This window comes from Oncorhynchus gorbuscha, linkage group LG10, assembly GCF_021184085.1.
Source record: "Oncorhynchus gorbuscha isolate QuinsamMale2020 ecotype Even-year linkage group LG10, OgorEven_v1.0, whole genome shotgun sequence".
Classification (NCBI taxonomy): Eukaryota; Metazoa; Chordata; class Actinopteri; order Salmoniformes; family Salmonidae; genus Oncorhynchus; species Oncorhynchus gorbuscha.
The window spans coordinates 2,273,270-2,285,527 of NC_060182.1; the positions used below are offsets into that span (position 1 = coordinate 2,273,270).

General features: G+C 44.2%; 2 protein-coding genes across 2 annotated transcripts in view; both read right to left on the minus strand.

Annotated features, from left to right (window-relative positions):
- Nucleotides 1-12,258, minus strand: part of LOC124045389 (plexin-B3-like) — a 623,492-nt gene that overhangs the window by 209,030 nt on the left and 402,204 nt on the right. The window lies entirely within an intron of this gene.
- Nucleotides 4,212-12,258, minus strand: part of LOC124045452 (nociceptin receptor-like) — an 88,295-nt gene continuing 80,248 nt past the window's right edge. Inside the window, exon 4 of the mRNA XM_046364750.1 lies at nt 4,212-6,994. Within this exon, the coding sequence (XP_046220706.1) occupies nt 6,468-6,994 (527 nt within the window). The 3' untranslated portion in view covers nt 4,212-6,467. The remainder of the gene's footprint in view (nt 6,995-12,258) is intronic.

Here is a 12,258-nt window from a genome sequence, read left to right on the forward strand (position 1 = left end):
CCCCTAAGGCCCTGAGGTGGCCTGTCATTCTGGACAGGCAATGCGGTACGGTAGGACGAGCCAGATCCCCTAAGGCCCTGAGGTGGCCTGTCATTCTGGACAGGCAATGCGGTGCGGTAGGACGAGCCAGATCCCCTAAGGCCCTGAGGTGGCCTGTCATTCTGGACAGGCAATGCGGTACGGTAGGACGAGCCAGATCCCCTAAGGCCCTGAGGTGGCCTGTCATTCTGGACAGGCAATGCGGTACGGTAGGACGAGCCAGATCCCCTAAGGCCCTGAGGTGGCCTGTCATTCTGGACAGGCAATGCGGTACGGTAGGACGAGCCAGATCCCCTAAGGCCCTGAGGTGGCCTGTCATTCTGGACAGGCAATGCGGTACGGTAGGACGAGCCAGATCCCCTAAGGCCCTGAGGTGGCCTGTCATTCTGGACAGGCAATGCGGTACGGTAGGACGAGCCAGATCCCCTAAGGCCCTGAGGTGGCCTGTCATTCTGGACAGGCAATGCGGTACGGTAGGACGAGCCAGATCCCCTAAGGCCCTGAGGTGGCCTGTCATTCTGCTGTGTTCAGGTCTTTATGTTGGGTTGTGACCTTGTTATTTCTCAAGAAGAAACCTTATTCAAAAATACCTTTACTTTTTGCTCACGTCCTCAGAATATGTACGATATATATAAATAAATATAATATATCCGTAAATGAATATAATATATCCGTAAATAAATATAATATATCCGTAATTTGACCGCATGTTACTTACGGATAGAAGAGTGATTATTTCAGAGAATATACAATCAAACGATCAATCTACACATCACAAAAAAAACTAAATTAAAAAACATGTAGTGGACATGTTGTGGAAATGTTGTGGATATGTTGTGGATATGTTGTGGACATGTTGTGGACATGTTGTGGATATGTTGTGGACATGTTGTGGACATGTTGTGGATATGTTGTGTTATGTGTTGATGTTGTGGACATGTTGTGGACATGTTGTGGATATGTTGTGGACATGTTGTGGACATGTTGTGGACATGTTGTGTTATGTGTTGATGTTGTGGACATGTTGTGGACATGTTGTGGACATGTTGTGGATATGTTGTGGACATGTTGTGGACATGTTGTGGACATGTTGTGGACATGTTGTGGACATGTTGTGAACATGTTGTGTTATGTGTTGATGTTGTGGACATGTTGTGGACATGTTGTGGACATGTTGTGGACATGTTGTGGACATGTTGTGGACATGTTGTGTTATGTGTTGATGTTGTGGACATGTTGTGGACATGCTGTGGACATGTTGTGGACATGTTGTGGACATGTTGTGGACATGTTGTGGATATGTTGTGTTATGTGTTGATGTTGTGGACATGTTGTGGACATGTTGTGGATATGTTGTGGACATGTTGTGGACATGTTGTGGACATGTTGTGGACATGTTGTGTTATGTGTTGATGTTGTGGACATGTTGTGGACATGTTGTGGACATGTTGTGGACATGTTGTGGACATGTTGTGGACATGTTGTGTTATGTGTTGATGTTGTGGTATAGTAATGTTAATTTTGTACATGTTGTGTTGTGCATATGTAGTCGTGTTAACGTTGTAGGACGTACTGTTTTGTTTTATATGTAATTAATGTGTTTGGACACCAGGAAGAGGAGTTGCTGACATGTTTGCAGCTAGTGGGGATCCCTAACAAAACACAATAAAATACATTCATGTGGATGAAATGGATGAAATTTGAATATTTATTGCTGTAACTTGTTTCCATTTTATCTTAAGTGTTTGTGGCTCATTCAGACTAGGGTTGGGAAAATTCTGGTAACTCCCCCCCCCAAACTGCATTTGGAGTTTGTTTTACTACATAGGAGCCCAAAAAAAAACCTCCTGCTTATAGAGGATTTCTGCTTATCCCTTTTGCTTCCGAGGATCTTCAAACCAGGATTTTTGGTCGACCAAGTTACCGGAATTTTGCACCCTTAATCCAGACAAGTCTGAATGTCCGTTAGCGAGTTATTCAGCAAAGCACACCATCTCCTGACTAGCATTTTTTTTTGCTTGAGTTTGTAGCAATAATTCATGGAAACGGATGGACCCAGCTAACTGCGCTCTCAGAAGCACGAGGTAAATTGAAATAAACAGTTAAAACTTTATTTGAGATGAACTATCTTTTTCAGTGGTTATTCTATGTGGGTTGCTAATGCAGGTTCTATTACATTTACATTTACATTTAAGTCATTTAGCAGACGCTCTTATCCAGAGCGACTTACAAATTGGTGCATTCACCTTATGACATCCAGTGGGACAGTCACATTACTACTGAAGAGAATAAAACAAGAACAAAGGAAACTTCCCATCAACACCATTTTATTAATATGCAGATTAAAAATATACAATTTTCAAATTCAAGCATTAGCAAATGTTCTTTAGCATCAACAACAAGCTGGCTAGCATATCAAGTGTCTTTAGCATCAACAACAAGCTGGCAGCATATCAAGTGTCTTTAGCATCAACAACAAGTTGGCTAGCATATCAACTGTCTTTAGCATCAACAACAAGTTGGCTAGCATATCAAGTGTCTTTAGCATCAACAACAAGCTGGCAGCATATCAAGTGTCTTTAGCATCAACAACAAGCTGGCAGCATATCAAGTGTCTTTAGCATCAACAACAAGTTGGCTAGCATATCAACTGTCTTTAGCACCAACAACAAGCTGGCTAGCATATCAAGTGTCTTTAGCATCAACAACAAGCTGGCAGCATATCAAGTGTCTTTAGCATCAACAACAAGTTGGCTAGCATATCAACTGTCTTTAGCACCAACAACAAGCTGGCTAGCATATCAAGTGTCTTTAGCATCAACAACAAGCTGGCTAGCATATCAACTGTCTTTAGCATCAACAACAAGTTGGCCAGCATATCAACTGTCTTTAGCACCAACAACAAGCTGGCAGCATATCAACTGTCTTTAGCATCAACAACAAGTTGGCAGCATATCAAGTGTCTTTAGCATCAACAACAAGCTGGCTAGCATATCAACTGTCTTTAGCACCAACAACAAGCTGGCTAGCATATCAAGTGTCTTTAGCATCAACAACAAGCTGGCTAGCATATCAACTGTCTTTAGCATCAACAACAAGTTGGCCAGCATATCAACTGTCTTTAGCATCAACAACAAGTTGGCCAGCATATCAACTGTCTTTAGCACCAACAACAAGCTGGCTAGCATATCAACTGTCTTTAGCATCAACAACAAGTTGGCTAGCATATCAACTGTCTTTAGCATCAACAACAAGTTGGCTAGCATATCAACTGTCTTTAGCACCAACAACAAGCTGGCTAGCATATCAAGTGTCTTTAGCATCAACAACAAGCTGGCTAGCATATCAACTGTCTTTAGCACCAACAACAAGCTGGCAGCATATCAACTGTCTTTAGCATCAACAACAAGTTGGCCAGCATATCAACTGTCTTTAGCACCAACAACAAGCTGGCTAGCATATCAACTGTCTTTAGCATCAACAACAAGTTGGCTAGCATATCAACTGTCTTTAGCATCAACAACAAGTTGGCTAGCATATCAACTGTCTTTAGCACCAACAACAAGCTGGCTAGCATATCAACTGTCTTTAGCATCAACAACAAGTTGGCCAGCATATCAACTGTCTTTAGCATCAACAACAAGTTGGCCAGCATATCAACTGTCTTTAGCATCAACAACAAGTTGGCTAGCATATCAACTGTCTTTAGCATCAACAACAAGTTGGCTAGCATATCAACTGTCTTTAGCATCAACAACAAGCTGGCTAGCATATCAACTGTCTTTAGCATCAACAACAAGTTGGCTAGCATATCAACTGTCTTTAGCATCAACAACAAGTTGGCTAGCATATCAACTGTCTTTAGCATCAACAACAAGTTGGCCAGCATATCAACTGTCTTTAGCATCAACAACAAGTTGGCTAGCATATCAACTGTCTTTAGCATCAACAACAAGTTGGCTAGCATATCAACTGTCTTTAGCATCAACAACAAGTTGGCTAGCATATCAACTGTCTTTAGCATCAACAACAAGTTGGCTAGCATATCAACTGTCTTTAGCATCAACAACAAGTTGGCTAGCATATCAACTGTCTTTAGCATCAACAACAAGTTGGCTAGCATATCAACTGTCTTTAGCATCAACAACAAGTTGGCCAGCATATCAAGCATATCAACTGTCTTTAGCATCAACAACAAGTTGGCCAGCATATCAACTGTCTTTAGCATCAACAACAAGTTGGCTAGCATATCAACTGTCTTTAGCATCAACAACAAGTTGGCTAGCATATCAACTGTCTTTAGCATCAACAACAAGTTGGCTAGCATATCAACTGTCTTTAGCATCAACAACAAGTTGGCTAGCATATCAACTGTCTTTAGCATCAATAACAAGTTGGCTAGCATATCAACTGTCTTTAGCATCAACAACAAGTTGGCTAGCATATCAACTGTCTTTAGCATCAACAACAAGTTGGCTAGCATATCAACTGTCTTTAGCATCAACAACAAGTTGGCTAGCATATCAACTGTCTTTAGCATCAACAACAAGTTGGCTAGCATATCAACTGTCTTTAGCATCAACAACAAGTTGGCTAGCATATCAACTGTCTTTAGCATCAACAACAAGTTGGCTAGCATATCAACTGTCTTTAGCATCAAAAACAAGTTGGCTAGCATATCAACTGTCTTTAGCATCAACAACAAGTTGGCTAGCATATAAAATGTCTTTAGCATCAGCAAATTAACCATTCATTAATAATAATAAATAGCTACGTAAAATGCAGTTCATGAGTAAACATACTGTTACAATCTTCATTACATCAACAACCATTTATGCAAACACTGTTTATCTCTTTTGATATTAATTACAACAACATTTTTTTGCTAGATTTGGCTTTTTTGAGAATTTTATGTTGACATTCAAGTGGTCTGGAAATGTAAACTAATGGAAATACTCTGATAACTTTCCCAGAATTCCCTGTTATTCCAGAAAAACCTGGTTGAAAGATTCCAGGAATCAGGAGGGAATGAGCAGGACTTCTGGAATCCCCAAACCAATACTTTTTGGGAAAGTTACCAGAATTTTGCAACTTTAGGAAAGATTCTACCTGCACCTCTGTACACAAACAGCACGCATACAGACTCAAGAGGCAAATATACACCAATAACATGATTCATATATAAAGACAGAAGACTCAGAAGTGTCTTAGATAGATGACTGTAACAATACTTATATACTTTTACATACCTTTATATTGCATGTCTATATATACAGAGTAACACCACCATAAAAATAGAATGAATATAATGAATTATATTTCTATACAATCCACATCATATATAATTATATATTTTAATTTTGATGCACTTTTGTTTTTCCCTTTTTTAAGTAAAATCTTACTTTTAAGACTGTGCTGCTCCAAAACACATTGTGTAATACAAAATATTGTTTCTTCTTTTTTTATTTTCTTTACAGGACGACAAGCCAAAATCTGTATATGCGGAAACCTCAGGCAGCATCATCATCTCAATGATTATTTCATCGGTGACAATGAATAAAAGGCTTCAAGCAAGCAAGTCTCTGTTACTGATGTGTTGCCCGTTCCTACACCTGCAAGGTGATAGAAAACAAACAGTAAAGCACCATCACTGACTAACACGCTCTATCCAGGATGGTGTATAGCATTTAGAACAGACTTTGTATCGAAGGCCATGGAGTAGTTGTATAAGGATAAGTAGGATAAGTTGTTCCTCACCAACAAAATATAAAACAGAAATACACAAAGAAACCTCCACTTACAGCATAGAAACAGACCGAAATAAAACATCTGTACAACAATAGGAAAAAAATGACAACAACATCATTAATCGACCAATCAACAATGGGCTCAGAGTGGAGAGAAACGTGCGCAAAAACAAAACACTGTCGACTTTTCCTGGAAATCGTCCTTGAAGCACACAGACCTAAAGTCACAGACCTAAAGTCACAGACCTAAAGTCACAGACCTAAACTCTAAGATTTAATCGGCCCGAAAAATGATCAATCAACTAAAATATGACAAAATGCCATCCATGTTTACCAAAGACATAGAGAAGTAGAGCCCCTTTGTCCCGAGTAGAAAGTCTGTTAGAATACATGACCCTGCTGTTCGCTCCGGCACAGATCCGGGTCAGGCACCAACCAGGCCATTCGCACATTGCCCCTGCCCCGGGCTACTTCTGGCCCCCAGGCTCTGCCCCTGCCCCGGGCTACCTCTGGCCCCCAGGCTCTGCCCCTACCCTGGCCCGTCCCCGTTCGGCCCCAGCCCTGGGGGCCGACACACTGCTAGAGGGTAGTAATCTGCGTGAGCTCTGTGTTGGAGTTCCCTGTCCCTTGGTGGTGATTGTTCTGGGGCTCCTGGCAGACCAGAGGCAGCTCCACGCCTAGTCATGCGGGGTTTGTAATCCCGTCCGCCGTTTTGCAGTTGTAGGCAACTTCCCGGGCGATGCTCCTCATCCGACCAGACTGCTGCCGGCTGTCCAGGCGGAACGGACCCGGGTGGCAGAACTCCCTGAAGCACCTCTTGAAGTTCTCGTCCAGGAAGGCGTAGAGGACCGGGTTGAGACTGCTGTTGACGTAGCCCAGCGCGATACAGAAGTGCATCAGGGCCATGGTGAGGAGGCTACCCAGGTTGAAGCCTAACAACTGGGCCAGAGCCATGATTTGGATGGGGGTCCAACAGACCACGAAGGCTGCCACGACGACCAGGACCATGCGAGTGATGCGGCGCAGGTTGCGGTCCTTCTCCTTGGAGCCGGACAGGATGCGGACGCTGCGAAGGCGATTGACCATCAGGCTGTAGCAGACACTGATGATGGTAACCGGGATGAGGAAGGAAAAGAGGAAGACGCAGGTGCCGAACACCGGGTCCCAGTAGCTACGGGGGTCTGGGAGGACTATGTTACACTCTATACCTAGGAGAGAGACAGGAGATATGGTTAGGGTTAGAAACAGGACATAGGGGTTAAGGTTAAGGTTGGACATAGAGTCCCATTAGCTACGAGGGTCTGGGAGGACTACAATACACTCTAAACCTGGGAGGGAGACAGGACAGAGAGTTAATGTGAGGGTTAGGACATGAGGGTTAGGACAGAGGGTTAATGTGAGGGTTAGGACATGAGGGTTAGGACATGAGGGTTAATGTGAGGGTTAGGACATGAGGGTTAAGACATGAGGGTTAGGACATGAGGGTTAATGTAAGGGTTAGGACATGAGGGTTAGGACATGAGGGTTAGGACATGAGGGTTAATGTGAGGGTTAGGACATGAGGGTTAGGACATGAGGGTTAGGACATGAGGGTTAATGTAAGGGTTAGGACATGAGGGTTAGGACAGGAGGGTTAGGACATGAGGGTTAATGTAAGGGTTAGGACATGAGGGTTAGGACATGAGGGTTAATGTGAGGGTTAGGACATGAGGGTTAGGACATGAGGGTTAGGACATGAGGGTTAATGTGAGGGTTAGGACATGAGGGTTAGGACATGAGGGTTAGGACATGAGGGTTAATGTAAGGGTTAGGACATGAGGGTTAGGACATGAGGGTTAGGACATGAGGGTTAATGTAAGGGTTAGGACATGAGGGTTAGGACATGAGGGTTAATGTGAGGGTTAGGACATGAGGGTTAGGACATGAGGGTTAGGACATGAGAGTTAATGTAAGGGTTAGGACATGAGGGTTAGGACATGAGGGTTAATGTGAGGGTTAGGACATGAGGGTTAAGACATGAGGGTTAGCACATGAGGATTAATGTGAGGGTTAGGACATGAGGGTTAGGACATGAGGGTTAATGTACGGGTTAGGACATGAGGGTTAGGACATGAGGGTTAGGAAATAAGGGTTAATGTGAGGGTTAGGACATGAGGGTTAATGTGAGGGTTAGGACATGAGGGTTAGGACATGAGGGTTAGGACATTAGGGTTAGGACATGAGGGTTAAGACATGAGGGTTAGGACATGAGGGTTAGGACATGAGGGTTAGGACATGAGGGTTAGGACATGAGGGTTAAGACATGAGGGTTAGGACATGAGGGTTAAGACATGAGGTTTAAGACATGATTGTTAGGACATGAGGGTTAGGACATGAGGGTTAATGTGAGGGTTAGGACATGAGGGTTAGGACATGAGGGTTAGCACATGAGGATTAATGTGAGGGTTAGGACATGAGGGTTAGGAGATGAAGGTTAGGACATGAGGGTTAATGTACGGGTTAGGACATGAGGGTTAGGACATGAGGGTTAGGAAATAAGGGTTAATGTGAGGGTTAGGACATGAGGGTTAGGACATGAGGGTTAAGACATGAGGGTTAGGACATGAGGGTTAAGACATGAGGGTTAGGACATGAGGGTTAGGACATGAGGGTTAGGACATGAGGGTTAAGACATGAGGGTTAGGACATGAGGGTTAGGACATGAGGGTTAAGACATGAGGGTTAAGACATGAGGGTTAGGACATGAGGGTTAAGACATGAGGGTTAGGACATGAGGGTTAAGACATGAGGGTTAGGACATGAGGGTTAAGACATGAGGGTTAGGACATGAGGGTTAAGACATGAGGTTTAAGACATGAGGGTTAGGACATGAGGGTTAGGACATGAGGGTTAAGACATGAGGGTTAGGACATGAGGGTTAAGACATGAGGTTTAAGACATGAGGGTTAGGACATGAGGGTTAGGACATGAGGTTTAGGACATGAGGGTTAGGACATGAGGGTTAGGACATGAGGGTTAAGACATGAGGGTTAGGACATGAGGGTTAAGACATGAGGGTTAGGACATGAGGGTTAGGACATGAGGGTTAAGACATGAGGGTTAGGACATGAGGGTTAAGACATGAGGGTTAGGACATGAGGGTTAAGACATGAGGGTTAGGACATGAGGGTTAAGACATGAGGGTTAGGACATGAGGGTTAGGACATGAGGGTTAAGACATGAGGTTTAAGACATGAGGGTTAGGACATGAGGGTTAGGACATGAGGGTTAAGACATGAGGTTTAAGACATGAGGGTTAAGACATGAGGTTTAAGACATGAGGGTTAAGACATGAGGTTTAAGACATGAGGGTTAGGACATGAGGGTTAGGACATGAGGGTTAGGACATGAGGGTTAGGACATGAGGGTTAGGACATGAGGGTTAATGTGAGGGTTAGGACATGAGGGTTAGGACATGAGGGTTAGGACATGAGGGTTAATGTGAGGGTTAGGACATGAGGGTTAGGACATGAGGGTTAGGACATGAGGGTTAATGTGAGGGTTAGGACATGAGGGTTAGGACATGAGGGTTAGGACATGAGGGTTAGGACATGAGGGTTAGGACATGAGTGTTAGGACATGAGGGTTAGGACATGAGGGTTAAGACATGAGGGTTAGGACATGAGGGTTAGGACATGAGGGTTATAACATGAGGGTTAGGACATGAGGGTTAGGACATGAGGGTTATAACATGAGGGTTAGGACATGAGGGTTAGGACATGAGGGTTAAGACATGAGGGTTAGGACATGAGGGTTAGGACATGAGGGTTAGGACATGAGGTTTAGGACATGAGGGTTAATGTGAGGGTTAGGACATGAGGGTTAGTGAGCAACACGGACAAGAAGCTGCCGGGATCGTAGGAGGCTCATTTCAGCGAGTTGTATCGTGTTCTTGTCACCATGTCTTTGTTTTGACTGTCACGTCTACATGCTAATACGTATCCAAATTTGCTAGCTAGCTAACCAACAACTGTAACGATGTATTTGAGAGACAAGATGTACTCATTGTGCAAATGCATTTATGTTTTTAATAAAGATTTTGGAGACGAAATATAGTAAAAATTTCGTCACCAATCTAAGCAATCCCCATCAGTTTTGCCCCGTAGTTGTGCACACGGCGGTTTTGTTGCTCAACGACCCTCATGTCTAAAGGACAGAGAGTTTATTATAGGAATGAGAGGTCAGAATTATCCAATCCAACAAATCACCCAAATCTCTTTGAAAACACAGACATATGGACACTTAAACATTCTTCTGTGGATCAACTTTCATTCACAAAACGATTCAACATCGAAATAAATTCCATCGCACAAATCAAAAAATGGAGTCATTCTGTTTTTTTTTTTTTTTACCCCTCTCCCTCGAGGTATAATCTATTCATCTCTGATTTGCTCGGACATTTCCACAGCTTGCCTTTCAAAACTGCCTCTCTAAAACCCGAGCAGCTGGGAAAACTCAGACAGATCCTATAGCTCTTTAATTACAAAAGCTAAATTCAGTTCAGTGGAATTTAGCAGCTGAAGGGAGCAATCCTGAACTGCAAAAGACAATTTCTTAGTTGCTATTTAAAAAAGAAACACTTCACATCATTGATGTTTAGAAGAAGCCTCTTTCTTTCTCTTTGGTGTGATTGTGACACTCCCCCCCCCCCATTCAACCCTACCCCTTTCAAAAAACCCTATCTAGCCTGCTTTCCAACCGGAACAAGTCTAACACCTTCAACCCGTGTTCCAACTCTGAGAGCTCATCTGAACCTGAATGTCTTTTCAAAAAACTATCTAGTCTGCTTTCCAAATGGAACAGGATTATGCCATTTGGGGCCAATCCGAGTGTCTCTCCTGACAACTGTCTCTGATGATCACATAGGGAAACTACAGTACTTCACTAATCAGACCCAATACATCTCCCTCAATGGCCACACCTCAGACTCAGTACAGTGCCAAGCCTGTTTGTTTGTCCCTAAAAAACCTCCTTACTTGCTTCAGTGAAATGCTAATTTACAAGCCCTTAACCAACTATGCAATTTTAAGAAAATAAGAGATAAAAATAACAAATTGTTAGAGGAAATTATATTTGAAATTATTAATTATGTATACATTATTGATTAGAACCATTTATTCTAATACTATTATGAGTTCTTGGTTAAGCTGTTACTGAAAATGTAAGCAGAACTAATTAATTGTCTGTGCCTCTTGGGAGGGTTAAGGGGAGAAAAAGCTTTTCAGACAAGATAAGAATGTTTGGGTTATGTTCCATTGGTGAGAGAAAAGTATATCTTTTAGACGGATTGGAATGTCTGGTTTGTGAGGGGAGTAGAAAGCATCTCCGGACCTAAACAAAAAACAACGGGGCTATCATGGGAAACTGATGATGTCATATTGAGTTTATAACCTGTGGAAATCTGTGTATGTGGTGAGTACTCTCTGGAATTAAATGCTCTTTACCTGGCTTTTAAGACTGGTCTCAATCTACTTCATGCATAATTAATGAACTTACACATCATTAATGAATTAGAAATGAGTGCGAATTGGTCTTGGCAATAAAACATAAAGGAATTTAGAATTCTAGCCCATCCTGTGTCACCTCCACACACCAGTCCTCCGGTAGCAGCTCCCCGCACCAGGCTTCCTGTGCGTGTCCTCAATCCAGTACCACCAGTTCCAGCACCACGCACCAGGCCTTCAGTGTGCCTTGCCTGTTCAGCGCAGCCAGCGCTTTTCTCCTCTCCTGCGCTGCCGGAGTCTCCCGCCTGTTTAGCACAGCCAGAGCCTTTCTCCTCTCCTGCGCTGCCGGAGTCTCCCGTCTGCCCAGCACCGCCAGTGCCGCCAGTCTGCCCAGCGCCGCCAGTGCTCCCAGTCTGCCCAGCCCCGCCAGTGCTCCCAGTCTGCCCAGCGCCGCCAGGGCTGCCAGTCTGCCCAGCGCCGCCAGTCTGCCCAGCGCCGCCAGTGCTCCCAGTCTGCCCAGCGCCGCCAGTGCCGCCAGTCAGCCCAGCGCCGCCAGTCTGCCCAGCGCCGCCAGTCTGCCCAGCGCCGCCAGTCTGCCCAGCGCCGCCAGTCTGCCCAGCGCCGCCAGTCTGTCAGGATCAGTTAGATCCACCAGTCAGCCAGCGCCAGTCTGCCAGGATCCGCCAGAAGTGCCAGTCAGCCAGGATCTGCCAGTCTGCAGAGAGCTGTCAGCCTGCATGGAGCAGTCAGAGCTGTCAGTCCGCATGAAGGAGCCAGAGCTGTCAGTCTGCATGAAGCAGCCAGAGCTATCAGTCTGTAAGAAGCAGCCAGAGCTATCAGTCTGTAAGAAGCAGCCAGAGCTATCAGTCTGTAAGAAGCAGCCAGAGCTGTCAGTCTGCATAGAGCAGCTAGATCCGCCAGTCAGCCATGATCTTCTAGATCTGCCAGACAACCAGTCTCTTCCAGATCTGCCAGACAACCAGTCTCTT